The sequence below is a fragment of the Verticillium dahliae genome, genomic scaffold (assembly GCF_000150675.1).
Source record: "Verticillium dahliae VdLs.17 supercont1.17 genomic scaffold, whole genome shotgun sequence".
Classification (NCBI taxonomy): domain Eukaryota; kingdom Fungi; phylum Ascomycota; class Sordariomycetes; order Glomerellales; family Plectosphaerellaceae; genus Verticillium; species Verticillium dahliae.
The window spans coordinates 141,222-165,387 of record NW_009276936.1 but is presented as its reverse complement, the minus strand read 5'-3'; the positions used below and the strand labels follow the sequence as shown (position 1 = coordinate 165,387).

General features: G+C 58.4%; 12 protein-coding genes across 12 annotated transcripts; 7 read left to right on the top strand and 5 right to left on the bottom strand.

The window, feature by feature from the left end:
* The first annotated feature begins 616 nt into the window (after nt 1–616).
* Nucleotides 617–1,165, top strand: VDAG_07534 (uncharacterized protein). The gene has a single exon (XM_009656439.1). It carries the CDS (start codon nt 641–643, stop codon nt 962–964), a length of 324 nt encoding a protein of 107 aa, XP_009654734.1. The 5' UTR covers nt 617–640; the 3' UTR covers nt 965–1,165.
* A 1,619-nt stretch (nt 1,166–2,784) lies between these two features.
* On the bottom strand, nt 2,785–3,510 carry VDAG_07533 (40S ribosomal protein S25). The gene is made up of 3 exons (XM_009656438.1): nt 3,391–3,510; nt 3,010–3,226; nt 2,785–2,957 (listed from the first exon to the last, which is right to left on the bottom strand). The coding sequence occupies exons 1-3, from the start codon at nt 3,427–3,429 to the stop codon at nt 2,932–2,934; spliced, it is 282 nt and encodes a 93-aa protein (XP_009654733.1). The 5' UTR covers nt 3,430–3,510; the 3' UTR covers nt 2,785–2,931.
* A 274-nt stretch (nt 3,511–3,784) lies between these two features.
* Nucleotides 3,785–4,767, top strand: VDAG_07532 (40S ribosomal protein S5-B). Its single transcript, XM_009656437.1, has 3 exons — nt 3,785–4,022; nt 4,108–4,291; nt 4,394–4,767. The coding sequence occupies exons 1-3, from the start codon at nt 3,886–3,888 to the stop codon at nt 4,709–4,711; spliced, it is 639 nt and encodes a 212-aa protein (XP_009654732.1). The 5' UTR covers nt 3,785–3,885; the 3' UTR covers nt 4,712–4,767.
* An 808-nt stretch (nt 4,768–5,575) lies between these two features.
* VDAG_07531 (uncharacterized protein) lies at nt 5,576–6,421 on the top strand (the record flags this gene model as incomplete). The annotated part of the gene is made up of 1 exon (XM_009656436.1): nt 5,576–6,421. One exon carries the CDS (start codon nt 5,576–5,578, stop codon nt 6,419–6,421), a length of 846 nt encoding a protein of 281 aa, XP_009654731.1.
* An 867-nt stretch (nt 6,422–7,288) lies between these two features.
* Nucleotides 7,289–9,387, top strand: VDAG_07530 (uncharacterized protein; the record flags this gene model as incomplete). The annotated part of the gene is made up of 4 exons (XM_009656435.1): nt 7,289–7,305; nt 7,385–7,420; nt 7,490–7,730; nt 7,942–9,387. 4 exons carry the CDS (start codon nt 7,289–7,291, stop codon nt 9,385–9,387), a joined length of 1,740 nt encoding a protein of 579 aa, XP_009654730.1.
* A 1,255-nt stretch (nt 9,388–10,642) lies between these two features.
* On the top strand, nt 10,643–12,787 carry VDAG_07529 (Nulp1-pending protein; the record flags this gene model as incomplete). Its single annotated transcript, XM_009656434.1, has 1 exon — nt 10,643–12,787. The coding sequence occupies one exon, from the start codon at nt 10,643–10,645 to the stop codon at nt 12,785–12,787; it is 2,145 nt and encodes a 714-aa protein (XP_009654729.1).
* A 1,089-nt stretch (nt 12,788–13,876) lies between these two features.
* Nucleotides 13,877–14,246, top strand: VDAG_07528 (uncharacterized protein; the record flags this gene model as incomplete). Its single annotated transcript, XM_009656433.1, has 2 exons — nt 13,877–13,964; nt 14,077–14,246. 2 exons carry the CDS (start codon nt 13,877–13,879, stop codon nt 14,244–14,246), a joined length of 258 nt encoding a protein of 85 aa, XP_009654728.1.
* A 19-nt stretch (nt 14,247–14,265) lies between these two features.
* On the bottom strand, nt 14,266–16,256 carry VDAG_07527 (uncharacterized protein; the record flags this gene model as incomplete). The annotated part of the gene is made up of 7 exons (XM_009656432.1): nt 14,266–15,203; nt 15,263–15,324; nt 15,375–15,496; nt 15,550–15,801; nt 15,853–15,920; nt 15,985–16,080; nt 16,130–16,256. 7 exons carry the CDS (start codon nt 16,254–16,256, stop codon nt 14,677–14,679), a joined length of 1,254 nt encoding a protein of 417 aa, XP_009654727.1. The 3' UTR covers nt 14,266–14,676.
* A 136-nt stretch (nt 16,257–16,392) lies between these two features.
* VDAG_07526 (uncharacterized protein) lies at nt 16,393–16,569 on the bottom strand (the record flags this gene model as incomplete). The annotated part of the gene is made up of 1 exon (XM_009656431.1): nt 16,393–16,569. The coding sequence occupies one exon, from the start codon at nt 16,567–16,569 to the stop codon at nt 16,393–16,395; it is 177 nt and encodes a 58-aa protein (XP_009654726.1).
* A 1,622-nt stretch (nt 16,570–18,191) lies between these two features.
* Nucleotides 18,192–18,605, top strand: VDAG_07525 (uncharacterized protein; the record flags this gene model as incomplete). Its single annotated transcript, XM_009656430.1, has 1 exon — nt 18,192–18,605. The coding sequence occupies one exon, from the start codon at nt 18,192–18,194 to the stop codon at nt 18,603–18,605; it is 414 nt and encodes a 137-aa protein (XP_009654725.1).
* A 336-nt stretch (nt 18,606–18,941) lies between these two features.
* Nucleotides 18,942–20,458, bottom strand: VDAG_07524 (glutathione reductase; the record flags this gene model as incomplete). Its single annotated transcript, XM_009656429.1, has 2 exons — nt 18,942–20,202; nt 20,310–20,458. The coding sequence occupies 2 exons, from the start codon at nt 20,456–20,458 to the stop codon at nt 18,942–18,944; spliced, it is 1,410 nt and encodes a 469-aa protein (XP_009654724.1).
* A 907-nt stretch (nt 20,459–21,365) lies between these two features.
* VDAG_07523 (ATP-dependent DNA helicase recQ) lies at nt 21,366–22,987 on the bottom strand (the record flags this gene model as incomplete). Its single annotated transcript, XM_009656428.1, has 4 exons — nt 21,366–22,571; nt 22,626–22,660; nt 22,717–22,835; nt 22,908–22,987. 4 exons carry the CDS (start codon nt 22,985–22,987, stop codon nt 21,366–21,368), a joined length of 1,440 nt encoding a protein of 479 aa, XP_009654723.1.
* Nucleotides 22,988–24,166: the final 1,179 nt, after the last annotated feature.

Below are 24,166 nucleotides of genomic sequence, written 5' to 3'. Positions count from 1 at the left end.
CCCGGGCCAGCACGCACTGGCCCGGGGCGCAAGTGGATACCTTGGCCTGTCGCTCTTGCCTTCCCCCTTTGCAAGCCCAGCAGCCGCCCGGGCCAATTCACCCCCCCAACCCCCATTTCTCACTCGCCCCGGCAACCCCGTTGGCCTGAGGCCGCTGCGCTAATTGGCTGAGTTGACCCGGTTCAGCCCGACCGAGATTGGATCGGGTGTGGGGGGCTGTGTGAATTGGCTCCTTTGGTGGAGAGCAATTTTTTGGCGACTCGACTTCACGATCGAGGCATTTGAACTTTGGGATCTGCTATCAAACCTGGAAGACGGCATCACGAGGGCTCACAAGGCAGCCCAATGCAGTATGTCTCTAGGCAATTGGAATCGTTGCGCCATGTCGCTGCCTGGGGCGCACACTATCACGGGCTCACCACCCAACCGTCACCATCGTGAGCATATACATGGATGACTTTCAACGCTCTCCTTCACCAAGGGATGTCACGGCTCCTCGGTGATTGGCTGGGCGGGGGTGGTCCATCTGGATCATTGACCCGACCAACCCGGTATCCCTGACTTCACAAGTCGACGACATCTCGAATGTCGACCCTACAGAGGGTTTATGTTGGGTTGCACTGCGTAGTCCCGCGTGACAATGAATAGTCTTTGGAACCGCAGAAGTATTATTATCCGATGGCAACTTTATCAACTTGTTGCCGGTTTTCAAGCGGCGGGTGATTTGTGTCGGTGTCTACCATTCAGAAGACCATCAGCAACCCTGCCAATACTGATGAAAGGAACTTGCGCTCGAACACATGTCCTGCTACTCAACACTCTCCCGAAACGAGATGCCAGATCCACCATGCCTGGCTTGCCTAAAGGCAAGGTGTGCGCCGTCCCGCATTGTCGTGCACATATCGACAGGCGTCGCTCAACTCCTTCTCAGAATGCCATTGATATCGGTCAGGACAACTGGTAAAGCTTGAGCAGCCTGGAAAGAACGATCCGTCAAGGATCAAACTACATTTCTGATACAACATCTCAATTAGGGAGTTGGAAAACAGTAAGGGAGCGAGGGAACTTATGCTTTAGGCAGGAGAGCTACCCAGAGTTATCAGAGCCGCAACCGCGTATCATTGTCTTGATGTCGACATTCAGCAACGCTCTTGGCAGGTGCCCTTGATCGGCTAACTCTCCACGTTGCACCAGAGTCCAACCTCGATTGCCTCAAACTCAACTTCCATGCTATCCTTGTATTTTCCGCCAGTGCCATGCGGTCCAGACCTGTGCCCATTGGCACCATACCCTGTCAACATTGACATCCGCTCCCCTGACCCGCACCCCGATTCAAACAGCCGAGCTAAAACAGCACACCAATCCAGGGGTTGGCTACCGGCCAGGCGAAAAGCCAGAGCTCCCCCTAGCCAGCAGCCGGTTTCTCGGCCGCGAGACGCAAAGCCAGCGAAAAGCCACCGCGCAATCTGGCAGCTCCCCATGCTGACCTTCCCCCGACCAGAAAATTTTTAAGTGGCCCTCCTCGGGCGAAAGGTCTGCCAGCCAGCGAGACGGGAGGCGCGAGATCGCCAGACCACCGAGAGGTCTGGGCTTCGCCCCCCCGAGACCGTATCCAGCATGATCAGCTCCCCGACCCTTGGAGGCGTGCTTTTTTTGCTCTCCCAGGCGGAGATGCAGATGGAGACAGAATTTCGCTCCGCAGGATTTGATGGCAGGTGTCCACTTGAACAGGTATCAACGGCTTGCATGTGCTCAGGCTTGGCGCCTTGGATGATCCGGCTCTATCGCGTGCCTTTTTGCTTTGCTTGGATTTTGCGCTGATGGGACAACGCTCGGCAAAATGAAGCCTGTGTTTTTTTTCCCGACCGCGAGCTGCCTGGTTGACCATGTCGTGCCAATTGATCCAATTTGCCAGCCTCACTGCTCTGTCGCACAGCCACAACTTGGGCTCATTAGGTCATTGTCTAAGAGACGTGATGCAGCCCGACGCCAGAGTTGACAACCTCCGACGTATCAAAGGAAAGTCCAAGGCTATTTCAGAATCATTGAAAGTGCCATCACAAGTGTGTATTGGTGTTTACCAGCTAAAGAAAGTTGACCAAAAAAACAGCAGTCAAATAACATGCTAAACCAAAATACTTAAATGTGCTCTCATTTATAATCAGTTGCAGGCTCAAGTTTGGGTTTCAGGATATCGACCAGCCCTGGCATACATGGTTTATTCGCACAAGACTAGCAAACGCAATCGGGTTGTCTGCCAAAGTGGTGTGGTCGTTATGGCTGCACTGAACAGCCTTGGAGATGCTTCATGTACTGATAGCCAGCGCATTTGTACAGCTGAATGACGTACTCCTTTCTTTCACGACTGCCGACGATAATAAAGGAAGCAAAGTGGCTCCCTACAATGCACGTCCTTGTAGATCACACATCAAGGGTGTAACTTTCTAGCATCCTTACTCCCGCCATATCTGAGCTTTAACACGTACAAGTACTTAGAGTCAAATTTGAAGAACTTGTAGTGTCACTGGTCACGACGGTGCCAACTAATACCTAAATGAATCAGTTCGGAGACCATCGTCCATGCAGCACAGTGAACTCTGAATTTGTTTCATCGAGTCATATTGAGCCATCCACCATTCCGTGGATGACAACTGAGGGGTCAACCGGTGTGCGTCATCAGTGGTCTACAAGCATATAGACGTGTTGCTGAAGTATGATGAGAGTCATCTCCCGCTCTTCCGTGTCTATACAGGCATCACTTCACTGCACAGAGTTCTTGGGTCATTGGGTCAACCGATTCCGATTCCTTGCTACACCGAGCATACCGGCCTTAGTCCGGCCGGGCCGTGATATCTACCCATGGAAACCCGGGCCAAGCCCTCCCTAACGACGCAAAACCAAAGTCATGTCCATCGCAGTAAGGTGAATCGTTTAATCGGTACCGCCAACAGCACGGGCTGAGCTTGTTAGCCGCTATTCCTCGGGTGACTGCGTGGCGAGCAAACATACTGTAGATCTGCATCTTGCTGTGCTGCACCACCGGGCGGATGAGGCCCTTCTCCTCGAGGTCCTTGATGCACCTCCTCGCGAGCGAGCCGTTGATCTTCATGCGGTCGACGAGGGTGGCGACGGTGACGAGGCGGAAGGACTGGACATCCTTGTAGAGCTTCTCAGAAGTCTGCTTGTCGAGGATGACGGCGTGCTGGGCCTTGTCCTTGACCTTGCCCTTGGACCTGGAGGCAGTGTGTTAGAGGAGGAGGATTTCTCGTGGGGATTTCGTCTGGCGCTTCATCAAGTCGGCGTCGCAGATGCGGCGGTTACGTACCACTGCAAACATGTTAGCGACAATGGCACAAGTAAATGACAATGTGGTAGTCAGGCGCAACAAACCTTCTTCTTCTGCTTCTTAGCTCCAGCTGCGGGCGCCATGTTTGCTGATGTTGTCGTCGGTCGGTGGTTGATGGACGGAACGCTGACGCTGGGGTGGAAGAAGTTCGTTTCGTTCAACGATGCCGTGGTTTGATTGATGCCCGTTGGGGGGGTTCCTGCCTTTCGCCTGGCACTCACAAAGCCCTGGATTCTGCCCCGCTTCTGGGCCTCTTAGGCCAATGGCAAGGGCGGTTCAGAGGGCTCGCGGCCCTAAAAGGTCGCAGTGAGGTGTGCGGCTCCACCCTGCCAACCCGAATGATTGGACAGCACCAAGAATCTTTTTGCAGGCCCATCCAGCAAGCGAGAATTGGACATTTCTCGACTCGACCCTCCTCCACCGCACGAACTCACCCTCACGACCAGCTCAGCCTCCAGCAACTTTTCTCCTCCGACGAGACAGACGACCAACCCGACAACCTGCAGTTTCACCCAGCTCCGAACTGCAAATTCGACACCATGTCTGACGGCGGCGAGATCGAGGTCGAGAACGTCCAGTACGACGTTCTCCCCAAGGATGTTGTCAAGGAGGTTGGCAACATCAAGCTGTTCAACAAGTGGGACTACGACGTCGAGGTCCGCGACATCTCTCTGACGTGAGAACCGCCCAAACCCTTTCGGAATGGAAAGCAGAATGCGATGATATGGGAGCAAAGACTAACCAGAGATCTCTGTTTACAGCGACTACGTCTCCCTCCGCAACCCCGTCTACGTCACCCACTCCGCCGGTCGCTATGCCACCAAGCGCTTCCGCAAGGCCAACTGCCCCATCATTGAGCGTCTCACCAACTCTCTGATGATGCACGGCCGCAACAACGGCAAGAAGCTCATGGCCGTCCGCATTGTTGCCCACTCCTTCGAGATTGTACGTCGCCCGGGACCCAGGAAGAACCGCATGGCACGGCGCATCAACCGCGCACGGCGGTACGGGATGCCGAGAGCAGAACACACAAGCTGACCAGCACAGATCCACCTGATGACCGACCAGAACCCCATCCAGGTCGCCGTTGACGCCATTGTCAACTGCGGTCCCCGCGAAGACTCTACCCGTATCGGTTCCGCCGGTACCGTCCGTCGCCAGGCCGTCGATGTCTCCCCCCTGCGCCGTGTCAACCAGGCCATTGCCCTGCTGACCACCGGTGCCCGTGAGGCCGCCTTCCGCAACGTCAAGTCCATCGCCGAGTGCCTCGCCGAGGAGCTGATCAACGCCGCCAAGGGCAGCAGCAACTCGTACGCCATCAAGAAGAAGGATGAGCTGGAGCGTGTCGCCAAGTCCAACCGGTAAACGGGGAACACGGATCTGGCTGCCGTCGTGGGCCCTCGACGTTGTTGTGGAGGGACTGCGGCGGTCGCTTCTGGCGCGAGTTGCGAGGCCCTGGCTTTGCAACAGGGAGACGGGGAAAACACCAGGGGGGCCGGGCGTGGCTGCGTAAACTACTACGGAGAGGCGTGGGATTTTTACTGGCATCCATCCTTGCGGCGGCGGCATGGACTGGCTGTGCCCCGCATCCTTTGCATTTGTGCGTTCGGGGATATTGGGAACGCGGCTACGGCATCTTGTCTGTTACGGACGGCTCTAGGTGGACTCTCCCAATAAAAAGCCAGGCTCGTTGGAGCAATCATGACCATGACGGTGGATGCTGATGATGGTGATGTGTATTTTATGTTTAAAAATGCCAAGCAACAAATCCTTGAGACTCGGTTCGCCGTCAAGTCAATGATATCTAGGCCGGGGAAGCGGAGTGTCGTGTGTGCCGGCCGCCTCCCGCTTGGCAACAAGATCGGCACGGTCGCCACCCGGAGGCGGTCCACAACGTCATACCGCTGTTGGCTGTCGCGGTCATCAGGCACCGAAAGCTTGTGGCAGAAGCATGTGGCGCGATGATTAGGTGGGAAATGCTTAATATTGGGAAACCTTTTGGAGGATCGCATTAGGGCCAATGTGGCAGGTCACTTGTTTGCTTCTATATATCTCATCTGTGCCTCGTCTGACCGCCATATGATCTCACTCTCCCCCATCGTCCCATCCTTAACACACTCATCGCACCCACTGCTAAAGGGACATTGGCCGGGAAATTTTGTCCTCGGAGTATAGTCAAAATTCACATTCATCTTGTTCACCTGACAGCAATCTCCCAACCATTGCACCATGGGCACCCCCTTCATATCCCTCCAAGAGCCAACGCCGCTTGACGGCTACCTCGTCGGACGGCCTCACGATGCCCAACCGCCGTCCGTTCCCAAATCCTTCTCCGACGCCATGGAGGTGCGCACCGCAGTCTTCATCGAAGAGCAGGGTGTGCCTGCCGAGAACGAGTTTGACGCTGACGACAGCCGCTGCTGCCACTGGGTCGTCTACGCCTCTGTCAATCAGGTCGTCCAGGAAGAGGTCGTCGACGCCAACGGCAATATCACGACGCCACGACGCAGCAGCACCCGGTCCACTCCCATCGGCACCGTTCGTCTCGTGCCCTTCCCCCATGCGCCGCACCCAAAGGACGGCGGAGAGTATTGGGACGGCGTGCTCAAGGGCGGGGCCGCAGATGGGGTCGAGGGCGGGGATGCCACAGCGGGACCGCCGGGGCGGGGTGAGGACGGGATCCTGCTCCATGAGGCGGATCGGGCGACGAGCCTGCATGATGGAAAGGAGCCGTATGTCAAGCTGGGACGGCTGGCCGTCGTGAAGGAGTTTCGGGGTCATGGCATTGCGAAGCTCTTGGTCGGACAGGCGTTGGGATGGCTCAGGAAGAACCCGACGTATTTCGACCCCAGTATCAAGGAACAGGGCCTTGAATCATTGGGTGCAGCTTCCGAGAAGGACATTCCAAAATGGGGTGGTCTCGTCTGCGTACATTCACAGGAGCAGGTCACTGGGACGTGGGAGCGTTTCGGGTTCAATGTTGATGAGGAAATGGGCCGATGGAAGGAAGAGGGTATTTGGCATCGGGGCATGTTCATGAGACTGGAGCTTGGGGGTGACGAAGGTTCATCCTGATGAAGGACTCAGGAATCACAGGTGCTAGTTTCGCATGATGATGAGCCATGAAGTAGCCAAGGCATAGCGAATGTAATGGATTTCGCTTTCAACCACCTTGCTGTTGCATGAATTCAAGTGGCGGATCCCCGTCGCTCTCTATCTATCTTTGAGCTTGGCTGACGATTATGAGAGCAAGCAAACCCATTGATTGAGGTATGTGTCCATCGTTGTGCGTGCTGGCAGCACCAAGCTGTGTCGTGCTCTTCAACAGTAAAAACTGTTGTAAGTCTTGAGTTGATCTCAAATGATACTGCACATGAAAAACAGTTGTGCAGGGTCATTGACGTCCCTACATCGAAGTAGTCTCGAAATAAGTCATAGACATATTATCAAGGCGATTCACCACATTCAGTACCCATATGCATGTTCGTCTCGTTGTGATGTAAACTTTGGGTGCTCTTAATTGAACTTCCCCATGATCACCACCAGGACCTGTAACACGTGACTTCACAAGTATCTCAAAGGAGGCATTCGTTGCTTGGAGTTGCAACTTGTCCAATTTTATCCAGACAAACTAGAACAACGACGAGAAATCCCCCTCAGAAGGACTCTGATCTTCGCGAAACAGGTTGCACGTCTACAGTGGGCAGAGTTTGGAAAGAGACCAGGTCTTCCTTTGGGCATCTAACGACAAGAACAGAGCGCACGGGCCATCATCGACATCGCACGGGCCAGTGCAGGTGGTCGCAAGCCAAAACCTGAGAGCCTTCTAGCCACTCCCTTCAACAACAGCTGTGCAGCCTCCTCCACATACGCTTTCTTCGGTACATTTCCGCCTCTGCACCAAGCTCGTGGCGTGCTCAACGCAACCACCTTACCACCAGGATGTCGGAATTCCTAGGGTACGCGGGGTCTACCTGGTTGCCCCAATGGCGATCGTCATCAGCAAGCGATCAATCTGTACTGACGTGCGCACCCTAGATCTCGCATCTCCCTCATCTCCAAGAGTGACATCCGGTATGGCACCCCCTCCCCTACCGCCCACATTGCATCTGGCCTCGAGCGCTGACTCCTTTACCTTGGCAGCTATGTCGGCGTCCTTCACGAAATCAACTCGGACGAATCTACCGTCTCGCTCGAGAACGTCAAGTCTTTCGGTACCGAAGGTCGCAAGTCTCGCCCCGAGGAGGAGATAGCACCCTCCGACCAGGTCTACGAGTATATTATCTTCCGCGGCAGCGATGTGAAGGATTTGCGTATTGAGGACCACCCGGGCATCAAGGAGAACAAGGCTCCTGCCGTGCCCGAGGACCCTGCCATCGTTGGTGTGAGTGCCACCACTGTCCCCCTTCCAGCCCAATATCCTTGGCCCACCCTTGATGAACCATTGCGGATGTAAATCTTTATCACCTTGTCGGAAAAGCGCAAAAAACAAATGTCGAAACTTTCCGTTGCCTTCCTTCTGATTTTTTTGGCCTATTGCCTCGCAGCATTCTGTCGACCTTCAAGACATGCATCAAAGCTGACACCTACCCCAGTCGCGCCCCCGCCCCGGCGGCCAACACCAGAACAACCAGCCGCCGCCCGGCCCCCAAGGTTATGGACAACCCCCTTACCACTACCCGCCCCCGGGCCCTTGGCCTCCTGCCGGAGGTCGTGGCGGCCCCGGCGGACCTGGCCCAGCTGGCGGCCCCATGGGCAACATGCCATACCCTCCTCCCCCCGGCTGGTTCCCACCTGGCCCTCCAGGCCAAGGCTTCCCCGGCGGACCTCCCCCTCCCGGCTGGAACAACTACAACAACTTCCCCACCGGCCAGCAAATCCCTCCCGGCATGGGCCCCGGTCGCGGCCCGGCTCCTGGCCAGCAAGGTCCTCCTGGCGGTCCTGGTGCGCAGGAGCAGAAGCCCGGTGCGCAGGGCCGGCCCGCACAAGACCCCAGCTCCTCTACGCCCACTCCCCAGCCTTCCGCCGGCCCCAAGTCGATTCCCCAGCAGCAGCAGCAACAGCAACAACAACAGCAGCAGCAACAACTCGGAAAGCAGACCGTCCATGCTCCCACGCCTCCTGTGGAGTCGAAGCCTTCGGTTGAGCAAGTCAAGAGTGCCGCCGCATCGCTGGACCAGGCTGCGCCTGCCAAGGCAGACAAGTCTGTTCCCACGGGTCCTAGGAGCAACCGCGTCACGCCCGTCGTGCCACTGACCGGCCCCAAGCCTTCCGGCCCCGTGTTGAAGGAGGCCACGTCGACGGCCCAGATCACCATGAGGACCGCAGCACCAACGTCGGCCGCCAGTCTGCGCGATGCCACCCAGGCCGCCAAGGCCGCCGTCGCTGTGGCCATGGCGAACCTCAACAACCCCGCCGGTGCCCAGGCTGTCCCTCAGCCTGCTGCGAACGGCAACATGATGGACAACCTGACCAACCGGGTCAACGAGATGAGAGTCAACGCCGCGCGAGGTGGTCAGGCTCACCAAGGTGGCCAGGGTGGTCGTGGCCGCAACACGCGCGGTGGACGCCAGGGCCAACCCAAGGTTGAGGTTCCCGATGCGGACTTTGACTTTGAGCAGTCCAACGCCAAGTTCAACAGGGATGACCTCGTCAAGGAAGCCATCGCTGGCGATCTCCCGTCCACCGAGACTCCCACGGATGGCCCAGCCATCGAGGCGCCCAGCGAGGCTGTCGGAGCCGCGCCGACGGCGTACAACAAGTCGACGTCATTCTTCGACAACATCTCGAGCGAGGCCAAGGAGCGGGCTGACAGCAACGGGCAGAAGCCAGGCGGTCGTGAGTGGCGCGGCGAGGAGCAGCGCAAGAACATGGAGACGTTCGGCCAGGGCAGTGTCGACGGCGAATACCGTTCTACCGCGGTAGGGGCCGCGGTCGCGGCCGCGGATTCGGAGGACGCGGCCGTGGTGGTGGCGGCGGCGGCGGCGGCGGCTACCCGGGGACGCGGCGGCGCCAACGGCTCCAACGCGCCCGTCAGCTAAACACCGCAACAGCCCAAGCACGTCACGGGTGTGGTGGAACGCTCATCCACCGCAGACGCTGGTATTGTTCTCCAAGCACCCTTTTTATTTTCCTACGGCTGTACATGGGGTCGGCTTGGAGAGAATTCCCAACACGTGGACAGTCTCTTTTCGGGTTACCTTGTATGATTAGTACCAGCACACGATTGCAGACTGGAAGAAGAAGAAGAAGAAGCGTCAGGTCGACGCCATGGTGGACTCTCGAGAGAGGCGGCAGCGCGTTTGCTTTTCGTTTTCCTTGGCCTTGGCTCTGGCTCTGACCATTGGTCGCGGGTGGACCTCGAGGATTGGCGGCTCTGGATCCGGCATGCATGAGGGCGGTGGAGTTTTTGGCACGCGCGACGACAAAAAAAAACAGTGTTCTTTCACGAGTGAGCCAGCGAGGCTCAGGAAAACACGACTCTACACATTTTTCTTTTCTTCATTTCCAAGGCGTGGCAGGGGGACGTGGAATCACAACGTACAGGATGGCAGCGTGGCGATGAACTATGATGAAGCAAAGGGGGTGGGAGGTCGACGGATGGTACGGGACGGAAGAAAGGGTTAGGCAAAGGAAAGGACATGGTCATCAAGCGTACCTTAAATCGGTGGAAGAGCAACTCGGGCGGACGGTTTGGGATGGAGCTTAGTCTGCAGCCCAGGAATAGACCCTGACGAGCGTTGTGGTTCATGCCTTGTGATGATGTGTTGCCGCATTAGCTACCGACCTGGGTACTTGGGTACCTACGAAGTAGGATGGGTAAGTCTTCACGCCCATAACAGGTACCGAGCCCCCTGTAAGCGTGGCCCGCACCCGTAGGAGTTCAAAGGGGCCGTGCTTCCTGTTTCATTATCTAAGCAAGCCAGCACATCGTCGAGAAATAGGTGGAAGTACCTGCCAGCTGCCCAGGGCCGCACGGGCCCAAAAGATACTTGACAGGGGTGGGAAAACTTTGGCCTGGTACTGCGTAGGTAAGCTAGGTAGGTATCTTGGTACCTGTGTACCTACCTGTAGCTACCCCGCCAAAGGAAGCGTGCCCCACCACAGCCCACCACAGCCCATCAAACGTCATGGCCGGTGTGACGCAGGAGCGAACCGCGATGATTTGCTTCTCTACCTACAACCTGAAGAAATCCTCTGGCCGTCACGAAACCCATACTTGCACATTTCATCCATTGCGTCCCTTTTTATTCTCTAGCTACACCACCACACGGAGCACCTCTGCACACACATGCCATGTCGAGCCGCCAGCTGCGCAAAATCCAGCAGCAGCGCGAGCTGCAGAAGCTGGAGGAGGGCAAGTCGGAGGCCAGCGACGGCGAAGACGACGAGCCAGTGGCACCCGCGCCAAAGCCGCGCGTCAGCCTCTTCGCTGCCCTGGGCGGTGATGACGATGACAACGACGACGACGATGATGACGATGACGAAGACGGCAAGAAGCAGCACGACAAGTCAGACGACGACAACGACAGCAGGACGCCCGCCGCGAAACAAGACGCCGAGCCCGAGGCCGTGCCCCAGCCTGTGAAGAAGAGCAAAAAGAGCAAGAAGAAGAAGAAGAAGGGCAAGAAGAAGGAGGAGGAGGAGGTCCCCGTCGAGGAGAACGATGACGACGTGGACGAGATTGACCGCGCGCTGCAGGAGCTCAGCGCCGCCGCGGCCCAGGGCGGCGCTGGTGCAGGGGACCTCGCCGGCACGAGCCGCGACGTCGACGCGCTGCTGCAGATCAACGAGCACCACCTCAAGGCCATTCATGAGATGCGCACCCTGTTCGGCAAGGAGGCCATCGAGTCGGCGCGGCAGGAGGAGCAGGCCGAGCAGGAGGCCGAGCTGCGGCGGCAGCGGGCCCAGGGACGGGTGCACATCGGCCTCGAGCAGGCCCTGCGCGGCGACCCGCGGAGGAAGCTGCCGGAGATCTCGCTGCGCAGGAACGTGTTCATCCAGGGCAAGGACAATTGGCCCATGGGGTCGGCGGGCGGGCTGACGATGAAGCCGGTCCGCGAGGGCGCCGACGGGCTGACGACCGAGTTTGCGTTCCACCACGACGCGACGTACGACAGGAGCCAGATTATCTTCTTCCAGGTCGTCGGCATGGGCGACCCCATGATGATGGTGTCGCTGCTGCAGGAGACGCCGTACCACATCACGACGCTGCTGCAGGTCAGCAAGGTGGCGACGCAGGACCAGAACGCGTCGCTGGCGGCCGAGCTCATCGAGCGCGCCCTCTTCACCTTTGGCCGCGTCACGACGTCGGCGTTCCGGCAGAAGCTCGCGCAGGGCCGCGCGCGCCTCGACTTTAAGAGGCCGGAGAACCGCGAGTTCTGGCTCGCCGGCTACCACTACATCAAGAGCCTCATGCGCAAGGGCACCTTCCGCACCGCCTTTGAGTGGGCCAAGCTCCTCTACAGCCTCAACCCGAACGACCCGTACGCCATGAAGAATTTTCTGCACCCGCTCGCCATCCGCGCGCGGCAGGCGCAGTGGCTCGTCGACTTTTGCGGCCGCATGACGACGACGACGATGACGACGACGCACGCCACGGGCCCCGCTGACGAGCACCTCATGGCGCAGACGGCGGTGCTCGCGCACCTCCAGCTCGGCGACGACCGCACGGCGCTCAAGCTGGCCGTCGACGGCATGGAGCGCGTGCCGTGGCTCTACAGCGCGCTCTTCCAGGCGCTCAACCTCGACGTGCCGCCGCCGCTGTGGGGCGTCAGCCCGCAGGGCCACGCCAAGTACTGGACCGACATTTACCTGCACATGGCCAAGGTCCTGTGGAACAACGGCCAGGCGACGGCGCTGCTGCAGGCGGCCGTCAAGCGGGCGGGCAGGGACGAGGCGAAGCAGCTGCAGTCGGCCGACGTCGGGCCCTCGGACCTGCGGACGGCGCGGTTCGCCTTCCTCGAGGGCGACACCAAGATCATGGCCGGCGTGCCGCGCCACCTACTCGGCCAGCAGCCCAACTACGAATTCGACCCGCTGCCGCCGCCCCTCGCCGACAACATCTTTTCGAGCGAGGGCGTGCAGCTGCCGTGGCGGGAGAACGACGGCCACGGCGGCAGCGCGGCGCTCGACACGCCGGCGGGCCGGGAGTTTGCCATGCGGCTGCAGCGGCGCATGGCGAGGGCGCAGGCGCGCGGCGCGGCGGGCGGGGGCGCGGCCATGGGGCTCGGCGGTGTGCTGGGCGGCGAGGGCGAGGAGGAGCTCGACCTGGACGCGTTTGGTGCGCAGCAGGTGCATGGTTTCTCGAAGGCGAGAGTGAGGACGAGGACCAAGACGAGGACGATGACGCACTTGCGCAGGGCGGCCAAGGCCTCGCAGCCAACTGGCATCCCGACGAGGAAGAGGGTGCGTTCCGCGGCGGTGTCCCGCTTTCCCTGAGGACGGCGACTACGCAGAGGATGACCCGAGCCAGGACGATGCGCGCGGCATCTTTAGGCGGCTTTGGGACGGCTACCTCGGCCGGGCGGCGACGGCGACGGCTCGTGCAGACGCGTCGACGGAGGATGACGGCACGGCGGATGGTCCAGATGCGGGTGGCGGCGCAGGGCAGAGGCCGTAGGGTGTACATGACCGGACACGATGGAAATGCATGAATGGAAATGCGTGAATGGAAATGCATGTACACGTTGAGCTATCGGGGCACGCGGTGATGATACGAAGTAGGCCCTGTGCGATGTGGCTGGTGATTTCATTTGGTTCGCCTTGGGTTCTGTCAGACGCACCGTCGATCTGTCGATCAGGAACAGGTGGGTGGTGATGCAGTCAGGAGAGAAATGGCAACATGGGTGCAATGTGAATCAAGTCGTGCACTGTGGCCAAGGACCAGACGAGGACGAGGACGAGGACGAGGACGAGGACGAGGACCAGCACCAGAGGAGCTATTGAATCGTCATCGGCCGTATCGGACAATGGCGTCGTGACGTGCTCGCCATGGTGAATACTGCTCACGGAGCGAGACAGGGATGCTGCGGCCCGTTTCAGGCACCTGTTGCTTTTGCTGGAGGCATACGGGGAGGTGGGAATACTACGTGTACCTTAGCCACCTGTACATGAGGAGGGGCTCGTCATGAGGAAGCGGGCGTGAGCAAGTTTCAGCGTCTCAGATGAGGTGCTGCAGAGGACCGGGCGCGACCGATGGGGCCGAACGCCAGGGCTCGAGGGACGGTTGTTGCTGACGACGGGTGACGGTGCAGCTCAAGTGCCGCTGGTGGTGGTGGTGACAATCAATAATTGTCTCTTGTCGGTCCGCGATCCATATAAGCTGCGTCCTCGGTGCCTTTGGATTCTCTCTGACCTTGAGATCCATATCTTCTGCAACACCCTGAGAGAAACACCCAGAAACACCTGAGACCCCACACGCATTCGCCATTGCCTTACCCCGCCACCCGCCATCCCGTCCTGAGCCGCCCCAACTTGCCGCAAACACCTCCCCACGCCCTCACCCACGACCACACGACAGAACACACCATGGCCGAGCACAACTACCAGTTCAACATTGCCATGAGCTGCGGCGGCTGCTCCGGCGCCGTCGACCGCGTGCTCAAGAAGCTCGACGGTGCGTTTCCCTGCTCTGCCCTTTGCGCATGCCGCATGTGCCTGTAGCGAGAGAAGAGACACCTCCGAGGCCCTGCCGATGCCCTGCCCGCACACCTGCTGACCACCCCCAGGCGTCAAGTCCTACGAGGTCTCCCTCGAGAACCAGACCGCCTCCGTCATCGCCGAGCCCGAGCTGTCCTACGAAAAGGTCCTCGCCACCATTGCCAAGACGGGCAAGAAGGTCAACAGCGGCAGCGCCGACGGCGTCGAGAGGAGCGTCGAGGTCCCGGCGGCCGCCTGATGGTCACGCGGCATGTGCGCAGAGGGCGCGGCCGGGCGCTGGAGACGGGCGAGTTTGTAGCGAGTCTGTTATCGTTCAATACCAGGATTACGTTGGCTTTGGTGCTCGATACTCTGCAACGGCGTCATGTGCACGATGACCTTGTGGATATGCCCTCCTGAGACACGGGACAAAACGGGAGACGAGAGGTGCCATCTGTTTAGCTGCTTTGGTGATGCTGAGACTACTTTATCGCTGTCGCCCAGGACTGGGGGCCGTGTTTTGCTATAGTGGACACAACTTTGCTCTCGGCTGACAATGCAGCCCCGAGGAATCCCAGCAGCTTGTTGACATGTCAAGCCCCTTGAATAATACCTGGCAGCCGTCTCATCAACAATCATGCACAATCACCATGTCCTCCCAAAGCTGAACAATAGTATCAATCACCTACTCAGAGCCGCATCGACAACCAGCTCGTGTCCTCGTGGCGAAACTCCAACGAATCGCGGCTATCATCCAACGCCCCAACCAGCTCGACCTCATCCCCCCCAGCCCGAGGCGACCGCCACCCGGCCGCCAGATGCGCATCCTCGACCATCTCCACGACGACCCCGACCCCGACCCCCGTCGTGACCGTGATGCCCCCAGGCCCCTCATCGGCCGGCGTCCTCGTCTTCCCCGAGCTGTCCGACCGCGAGACGGCGGACCCGGTCCCCATCTGGAGCCCAAACTGGACCGGCTTCTGCAACCCCGTCCTCGGCCGGTTGTATTTGCTCCGCTGCGACAGCGGCAGCGAGTTTGCGTTGGGCGACCGCCCGATCTTGTACGGTGACCACAGTTCCCTCTCTGACGTCAAGCCGAGCGCGCGGTCGATGGCCGGGAAGCAACGCAGGAACGCCCGCAGCGACGGCACGCAGGAACACGCGATGAGGGACGAGACTTCGACCATCGACCACAGCATGGGGTTGACAATGCCATCTGCGCCACGTCAGTATGAACCAGCCCGAACAAGGTAAGCTGCCAGCAGGGTAACGCACAGGTGAAGTCACGGCCGATGGCCCCAATATAGGAGACGCGCACAATCGAAATGACACAGACGCTGCACTGGTCAGCCTTGCACGAGAGGTGATGCTCCGAGCATGGACGTACAAGAGCCCGATGGATAGCATGAGGATGGCGCCTATCCTCTTCATCTTGGACAGCTGCATTCTCCAAATCACGGGAATCGGTTGCACGAAGAGCACAATGTCGGTCAAGAACTTGACGACAAACTAGGTACAAATCGTCAGCTGGAGAGCACCAGTCATTCCCATGCATCACTCACAGAGGCGTAGTAGAAAGGTTTGAGGTCCAGGCACTTGCCCTCGAGCGAGTGGTCCCAGACCTTGGCAACGGGGACGCAATGCAACATGATGACCAGCGACTCCTCAATGCCCTCGGCCATCAAGAGCACCAGCAGACCCTGGTTGATGCGTCTGTTGAGCAGATCGGGGAGCAGGCCGAGGTAGAGCACAGCAAAGGACATTTTGACGGTGACGAAGCCCCAAATGTAGGCGACGGGCGTCACCATTTGCAGCTGCAGGACTGGTTAGTTGTGTTGTCAATCATGGGAACACGCCGTACACACTTTGAAGAATCGTTCAACCTCGGCGTCGGAAAGATCGTACTGATGAGATCCAAATCCAACTTTGGTCACTGTGCGCGACCGATCAGCCAGAACTTTCCCATGTCAAGGTCGAGGGTGCTCACTGGCGAGTACCATGCTGCAGAATACCATGGTGAGGCACTGGCGTTGTTAGGATCGGCGCAGAAGCATCGTCAGAGGCCTGCCATACGTAGCTGACGAAGACCAGTCCTGTGTCCAAAGTCAGCAACGCTCTCAGACCAGGCGTTAGACCACTCACCGTCATCCCAATCTAGCTTCCTCAACAGACAGCCGCGGACGAAGAATCGAATCAAAACAGAGAGTGTCATCATGGCAATAAGCAGCGAGGCCACACCCACAACCTTGGGCACCAGAGATTCGGACATGTCGTCCCGTATCAGGGCTGCGATCCGCTCATGAGCGACGACGATATCGTGAGATCATGGTCTCCGTGTACGTGGTAGGCGCGAAGAAGACCCATCACCTCGAAATAGTAACCGTGAAGGGGGACATTGGGGCTTTTCAGTTACGTCCCCCCCCCTCAAGCACAAACTTCAGAATGGCCCGGGTCAACCCTGTTTGCTTTGGGGATTGCCAGCCGGGCGGGTGGTAGGGCTGGACGTAACCACTGCATTTCTGGGGAGCGCTGGCGCGCTCCGGAGGCGAATTCCTGGTGTCCTTGCATTGACGCTTGTTCATGTATCGGCAAGTCCCAGCACAAGAGCGTTTGAGTGCCCTTTTGGGTGCCCTTTTCGGTCCGGAACCGAGTACGAGTCAGCAGGCCTCCTCGTCCCACCCCTTTTCCGTCTCCGAGGCGTCCGTACGAGAGATGTACGTGGTTTATAGGCTTGAAGATCTACGTACGAAAGAACCACAGACCGCCAATGAAGAACAGGCAGCATTCTGTTTGGCTTTCTTCAACCACGTTTGGCACCCGCCGATCTTGTCTAAAGAACCTGATCGCCCAACGTGGCCAACCGTACGAAAACAAAAGAAAGGTAAAAGACAAGTGACTCGGGAAGCAGACAGAGCCAGCAGGAGGCGAGCATACACAATACACCTCAGGTCGACACGGAGCCAGAGGGGCGAACTGTATTCTGTGTTGAGATTGACACCGTTTCAGCGAATGGTTGGGCCATGGTGTGAACGCCTGGAGAACCTCGCGGCGCTAGCCCTTCGAAGCATGCTGAAGCAGGGGGGGGGTTGCTCAGCCTCTCGACCTCTCTCGAGACGGTGTACGCGAGATATGGTGCATCCCTTGTCCCAGTCACGCGAGAAGGTTTATTATTCTGGGACATCGGACCACGGTAGGCTTTTCCACGAGCCCAGGCTTCCAATACCGCCTGCCAGCTCACGCAGGGAAGCCAAAGGTGTCCCGATGCGGAATGGAACTTTCCAATGCAAGCGCAAGGCATAACGCCATCTACACATGTAGGCGAGCTAGCGAGCAAGGTTCGGTGAAGTGACGCAAGGACATCGGCATCCGGGTGGACTGCCGGCGGCAGACGCTGCTTGGCTAGCTTGGTTCCATCGAGATGAACCACTTTGGGCATGTTCTATCTCACGAGATCGTTATGCACCCAGGCGAGCACAGGGCGCTGTGAGGCAAGTGATCGATCTCCAGGAGTGGGCGAGATGTTCCGGTTCCGCGCTCTGTTCATCGAATGGTTTTAGGACTATTGAGGGGCGTTCCGCTTCGTCTCAGCTGTCTCGTGCTGTCAGAGGGCGAAGGAAGTTTCGAGGCTTCGAGAACAAGTCGACCAAGACATGCAGGATAGCGGGGGAATCAGCCAAGCGTCCATCAGCAAGCATGGCCAGACAGGATGCCACGAGCTTGGATGCCGCGAGCTTGGATGCCGCGAGCTTGGATGCCGCGAGCTTGGATGCCGCGAGCTTGGGAGTATGGAGTTTGAAAAGAAGCCTTGCTGCTGGATCATCTAACGGTTATCGCGTTAGGGCCGTCCGCTGACAGCTGTTTCTCAACCACTTCATCCTTTCACATCGGTGTGCCTCGGTGTGCACTGCACCTTCCTGCACAATGATGGTCAGGAAGGCGATGGAAGCAGGTGCAATACTGCAGCAGCCTGGACAGTTGAAGGGATGGCTCCTTCCATATGATTTCCTCAAAGTACCGTTCTGCTCAGACTCTTTCAAAATGTCACGTAACCGCCAAGTTAAGCAATCGTCAACCAGTATCACAACCATCACGCAGCCTCAGACCTACTCTCCAGCCCGCCCATACCATTCAATTGCATCATCACCAAGCAAACCCCCAGAACCGCTTCACCTAAAATCACACCTCCCAAGAAGATCCGCAAAAAATGATGATCGAATCATTCTTCCTGCTCCCGGTCCTCCTGGCCGCGGCCACCGATCCTCTCCCCACCGCAGCCACCACCACCACAGTCGAGGCCTCACCGCCCGCGTGCCTCCTCGCCGTCCTCAGCAAGCAGTCCACCCCCTGCAAAATCGCCGACATCTGCAAAGACAGCCAGGACCGCGTCCTCGCCGCCATCGAGAACGTCTGCCTCCCCGACCGCGTCGAGCCCGCCCGCCAGGCCTTCGCCAGCGCCTGCTCCGCCCGCGGCGTCGACGTCACGGCCACTCCCACTGCTGCTGGCGGTGATGGCGGCTCGAGCGGCGGCGGCATTCACGCCCCGGAGCCCGAGGTCCTTCTCTACGCCGTCGCCGGTGCCTGGGCTGCCAGCGCCGTTATCGGCATCTACTTTGTCTAAGACTTCAGCTTGTGCATGTGCTGTGCGTCTTTCGACATCTATGAAGGAAGGAGCACTTTGCATATGCAATTCTTCTCGACAGGAAGCAGACATTCAGACCAGCGTGAAAGGGGCCAGATAAGGAAGAGGCAGAGGTCATTGAAGTTGGCACGAGGCGTTCAAGGGGTCAAGGAGTCGGATGGTCCTTTTTGTGTATGATGATACCTGATTATCCTACAGCTCTGGCGTAGAGACAAGATTGATTTCAGCCCAACTTTGGGTGGCACGTAAAATCCCCTCCCAAAAGGCCCCACGGATCTATGCATGTAAAACAGTCTTGTAATTTGGATTCGCTCTCTATTTCAATGTGACCAGCTCCTCTGCGCTGGTCGGGTGGATGGCGACGCAGCTGTCGAAATCGGCCTTGGTCGCACCCATTTTGATGGCGACGCCGAAACCCTGCAGCATCTCGCCGCTGCCGAGGCCGAGGATGTGCAGGCCGACGACCTTCTCGCTGGGGCCCTGCACGATGAGCTTGTACGCCGTGGGGCCCTTGTCCTCGGGCTCCATCATGGCGTAGTACATGGCGGTGAACTTGGTCTTGTACACCTTGATGTCGTCCTTGCCGTACTTCTCAATGGCCTGCGGCTCCGTGAGGCCGATGCTGCCGACCTCGGGGTGCGAGAAGACGACCGAGGGAATGTTCTCGTAGTTGAGCTTGTTGGCCGCGAACTCGGGCCCGCCAAAGAGGCGCTCGCCGAGGCGGCGGCCGGCGGCCAGCGCGACGGGCGTCAGCTCGACCTCGCCCGTGACGTCGCCGAGGGCGTAAATGTTGTCGACGCTCGTGTTCTGGTACTCGTCGGCGACAATGTGGCCGCGCTCGTTGAGCTTGACGCCGACGGCCTCGAGGCCAATGTTCTGCGTCGCGGGCGTGCGGCCGACGGCCCAGATGAGGTGGTCGAAGCCCGTCTCGACCGTCTCGTTGCCGCTGCCGTCCCTGTACGTGATGGACAGGGTGCCGTCGGCGGCCTTTTCGACCTTGGTGGGCTGCGAGCGCTTGTGCAGGTGCACGCCGAGGCGGACGTACTCGTCCGTGACGGCCTCCTGGACCATGGGGTCAAAGTTGCGCAGGAACGTGTCGTGGCGGATGAAGAGGTGCGTCTCGGTGCCGAGGGCGTTGAACATGCCGGCAAACTCGACGGCGATGTAGCCGGCGCCGACGAGGGCCACCTTCTTGGGCTGCTTGGCAATGTCGAAGAAGCCGTCGCTGTTGGTGCCGAGCTCGGCGCCGGGAATGGAGGGAGGGATGGTCGGGTTGCCGCCGACGGCGATGAGGATCTTCTTCGCTTTGATAAGGGCCGTGGACCCGTCGTCGAGAGACACCTCGACCTCGTTCCGCGACTTGAGCGTGGCCCAGCCGTGGACGTACTCGACCTTGTCGTTGTTGAGGTTCCTCTCGTAGATGCCGTTCAAGCGCTGGATGTAGGCATCGCGCTTCGCCTTGAACGTCGGCCAGTCAAAGGGCTTGTCGTGGGTGACAGAGAAGCCGTAGGCCTTGGCGTGGTGGATGGTTTCGGCAATGGCAGCGGCGTTGAAGGTGACCTTTTTGGGGACGCAACTAGAGGGCCTGTTAGCTTCTGCGCGAGAAAGCATCTGCGCGAGAAAGCACCTGCGCGAGAAAGCCCCTGCGCAAGCACATCTCGACACCGACAAGAAGACGCTTACCCAACGTTGACGCAGGTTCCGCCGAGGCGCTTGCTCTCAATGATGATGGCCTTGGCTCCGAACTGCGCCGACACCTTGCGCGCCGCACCGAGGCCACCGCTTCCGCCACCAATGACGACAAAGTCTGCCTCCTTCGTGATGGGCGCCATGACGCGAGACGTCGTGGACAGGTGCCGGTGCACAGAGGCGATTCTAGACGAAGCTGCTGCTGGGGACGAAGAAGAGGCTGCTGGTGGTACTGCGGTTGCGCGAAGCAAGGTCTGGAACGCACGCATGGAGTTTGGTGTAGGAGGGGGTTGAGGCTGCTCGGACGGCGGAGGGGTACTGGTGGTGGTGTGGAGGGGCAACCCCGTATTATAGCAGAGGTCGTGACGTGTAAGTTTCGTTCGGGGCGGCTGCAGGAGAGGATGGTGGAATCGGGGGTCAGAGTGATGTACGCATCTGCAATGCGTGTACATAGTACGCATAGGTCGATGGAGCTGCTCTGCTGTGCTGTGCTTGGTTCAGGGCGGCGGGGCCGTCGACAGGGGGGTTTGTACGGTCCCAAGGCTTGGGTCCCAAGGTCCCAAGGTCCCCGGTAGCTCGGTCTTCCCTCTCTTCTGCCCGCTTCTGCGGGGTTTCTTACTAAGACACGACCATGACGGCGCCTTCTCGCCGCCTTTCGTTCGTTCATGTTCCAAGCTCAGGATCATGTCGGATGCAGCGGGATGATTCATCAGTAACCCCCGTTTTCATGGACTAGCTGGCCCTGAATTTTTTTGTTCTTCGTACCGCTGACTGTGTGCGTTTTCAGGACCACGAGCGCAGGGCGTGACAAATACCCAGCCGCAGTAGCCTGATCAAGTTGAAGAGGCGATACCTAATCATCGCCAAGGCGGCTGAGGTCTGCAGCACACCTCATGTCGTGAATTCAGTCTCTGACCGAAGCCTGACATCGACACACTCCCGTCCTTCAGAGACCACAAATGTCAACACCTTGGAGACTGCATGACAAAGAAATACTTGTCGGGTATCATGTTATTTTTCTGCAGGGTCGTGATGCCACTTTCATCTCTCTTAGTCATCGTAACATGGATCACCATCATACTCGCCGTGTTGCGCCTGCGTGCTCACCCACTCTTCACTCGCGAGCCCTCTCGCCAACCGCCTCTTGAGATCCTGCGCGTCCTTGTGCCAGTCGCACGCATAGTCGCATGGCGGTATCGCCGTCTCGCCAAAGTAGCTGCAGATCTCTGCGTGACGACACATGCTTGTGTTCTCGCAGTAGAGCGCCAGACGCTGTAGGCTTCTCAGCTGCGCATCGCTGTTCGTCCCGTCCCGGCTACCCCGGCTGACCATGTTCCGCACCCGCTGGAGATCCTCGCGGCTGTAGTAGAGGAAACAATAGCTCGCGTTGCCATCACGTCCAGCACGTCCTGCCTCCTGGTAGTACCCTTCGAAGGACTTCGGGAGCCGCCAGTGGACCACGAAACGGACATTGTCCTTGTCGATACCCATGCCAAACGCCGTTGTAGCTACAATGATATCGTAGCCCGGCTCGTTATTTACCCAGCGGGCCAGCGTGGACTCCTTCATCTCTTTGGTCAGTTTCGCATGGAAGGGCCGGGCACCGATACCCTCTTGGCTCAGGGCATTGGCCAGGCTTTCACATTCGTCCCTCGAAATAGTGTAAATGATGCCCGACACGTTGTCCAGTCGCTCGCCCAGGGCTTCCAGTTCCGACTTGCGTGGCTCCGCCTTCCGCCTGTCATGAACGCTGCGAATCCATTTGATAAAATCGGACAGCCTGCCGTCTTCCCGATCCTGTGTGTACCTGATCTCAAGATGCAGATTCGGACGGTGCGCCGACATGACGAAGCTTTTGAGGCTCTCAGGGGTCGCACTCAGACCGAGCGTCAACAGGATGTCATCGCGAACCAGTGGGTTAGCAGTCGCAGTAAGACACGTAATCGGCACCGTGGGGAACGTTTCTCGAAACCACGAGAGCCGCTTGAAATCTTTGCGAAAGTCGTGGCCCCATTCAGAGATGCAATGCGCCTCATCAATAGCGATCCGCGCTAGCTCGCACTGCTGGTGCACCAACTTGAGGCGGTTGCGGAAAGACTCTGACGAGCACAGCTCGGGCGTGACATAGAGAAGCCTGGTCCGAGGGTGTCCGCTGGCGAGATCTCTATTGATACGATCCTTCTCCTCGGGCCTGGTGTTACTGTTGTACGAGCTGGCCTTGATGCCTGCGGCTTGCAGCTGTTCCACTTGGTTCATCTGGACATCTCAGCCGAGCTCGTGGCGCCGCAAAGAAAGGGGTTGCGCTCTCACCATCAAACTCAACAGGGGCGACACGACGATGGTGACTGGAGCACGACTTGTAAGGGCGTCAAGTTTGTACACGAGATACGACTCAACTCACTGCCTTGGTCGATGCATGCTGGGAGCTGAAAGCATAGGCTCTTGCCAAAGGAGGTGGCGGCTTGCACAAAGACATCGTTGCCGTCGAGTGCCGCCGTTATGATCTCCCTCTGCTGTGGTCTAGACCAGTCAAGATTTTGGTCAACGCATGCGTCTTGCAGACAAAACGTGGCCAGAAGAACGCTCGCGTACCTGAAGCTCTGTTTTTTGAACTGTCGACGCAGGGTAAAGTCAATATCGACACATGAATTGCTTCTTGACAGGGGAGCCATGGCACCGGTTTCGCATTGCCACTGGCCGAGAAGAGCGGTGGCCGGGGTGGTGCCGCCCGAGCGACCGTGTGTTCCACGAGGTCAGGCGAGGCAAGACGAAGCGAAGCGAGGCTGTCTGAGGAGAAAGAAGAAATAAGAATGTGTTTTGTTTCTTGCGTCATGCGGTCTTGCCACCTAGCTCGATATTGACAGAACCAAGGCCACAAAGCCGAGTCGTTTCGGCTCGTATTCGTCGGCGATTGTGGTATTTCTTCTCACGATTCAGTCGGTGATGTTCACTCGCCAGTTGGCAATGCCCGATACCTTCAAACCAAAACTCTTTTTGGTGTTGGGCTGTCTCGTCGGCTTCCCTTTTGGGCGGTCCGCAGGTATAGGATCTCCGCTCAACCGCCGAGACCCAGCCAGCGGAAACAAGGAGGATCAGCGTCTGACTCGACAGAAGTTCGCTCCAGCTGTAAATGTCAAGGGGATGCCTCGGATGCCCCTGGGCAAACAGAGTTGAAGGTGGGCGTGGCGTGACTTGCGACAAGAAGTGCTCGGGCGATTCGACGAACGGACATCATGCTCTGGAGGAAGAAACAAACATCTCTCGGCTGACGCCTGAATTGGAGGCCAAGGTAGGTACCTACCGAAGTACCTACCTTAGCAAGGCAGACCCACCGCACGCCTCACGGTGTCCCTCTCCAGGAGCGGAGGACGACTATTTTCTCTGCCCTTGTCGGATATTCGCTCTACCCGACCAGGGTAAATGCACGCTAGACAAGGGTCAAGTTCCAAACACAGCTCCACCACCAAAATCAGCTGGGGCAACTATGTACCTCTGCTCGTCTCTTGTACCTTTGAGTCACTAGCAAAGCAGGCGAGTCGCGAACGGTCTTGAGCAGCTCTTCGTGCGTATCTGCGGTGAAGGAGACGATGGGATCGTCGGTGACGGCCTGGGTGACGGTAGGTGAGTCTGTCGGTGAAGGAGGCATCGGAGAGGCTTCGTTTGACGATAAAATGAGGCGTTGGCGATGTCTGGATGGCTCGAAATAGGCGTATTTGGTGGTGTTGAGAATTCAGAATAGATAGGGCAACTGCAGAGCCTTAGGTGGCTGCCTGCGTTGCTTTGTCAGCTGGTTATAGCTGGTCTTTAGCTCGGAATTCAAGGAGAGACTCCTCGAGAGACTCAAGTATACA

Bases quoted from the DNA above. Each gene is read 5' to 3' on its own strand.
- VDAG_07534 (XM_009656439.1), top strand. From the start codon at position 641: ATGAATAGTCTTTGGAACCGCAGAAGTATTATTATCCGATGGCAACTT.
- VDAG_07532 (XM_009656437.1), top strand. From the start codon at position 3,886: ATGTCTGACGGCGGCGAGATCGAGGTCGAGAACGTCCAGTACGACGTT. The intron at 4,023-4,107 runs GTGAGAACCGCC...CTCTGTTTACAG, and splicing joins GTCCGCGACATCTCTCTGAC to CGACTACGTCTCCCTCCGCA. The intron at 4,292-4,393 runs GTACGTCGCCCG...TGACCAGCACAG, and splicing joins TTGCCCACTCCTTCGAGATT to ATCCACCTGATGACCGACCA.
- VDAG_07533 (XM_009656438.1), bottom strand. From the start codon at position 3,429: ATGGCGCCCGCAGCTGGAGCTAAGAAGCAGAAGAAGAAG. The intron at 3,227-3,390 runs GTTTGTTGCGCC...TCCAGGTCCAAG, and splicing joins CTAAGAAGCAGAAGAAGAAG to GGCAAGGTCAAGGACAAGGC. The intron at 2,958-3,009 runs GTATGTTTGCTC...TAACAAGCTCAG, and splicing joins CAGCAAGATGCAGATCTACA to CCCGTGCTGTTGGCGGTACC.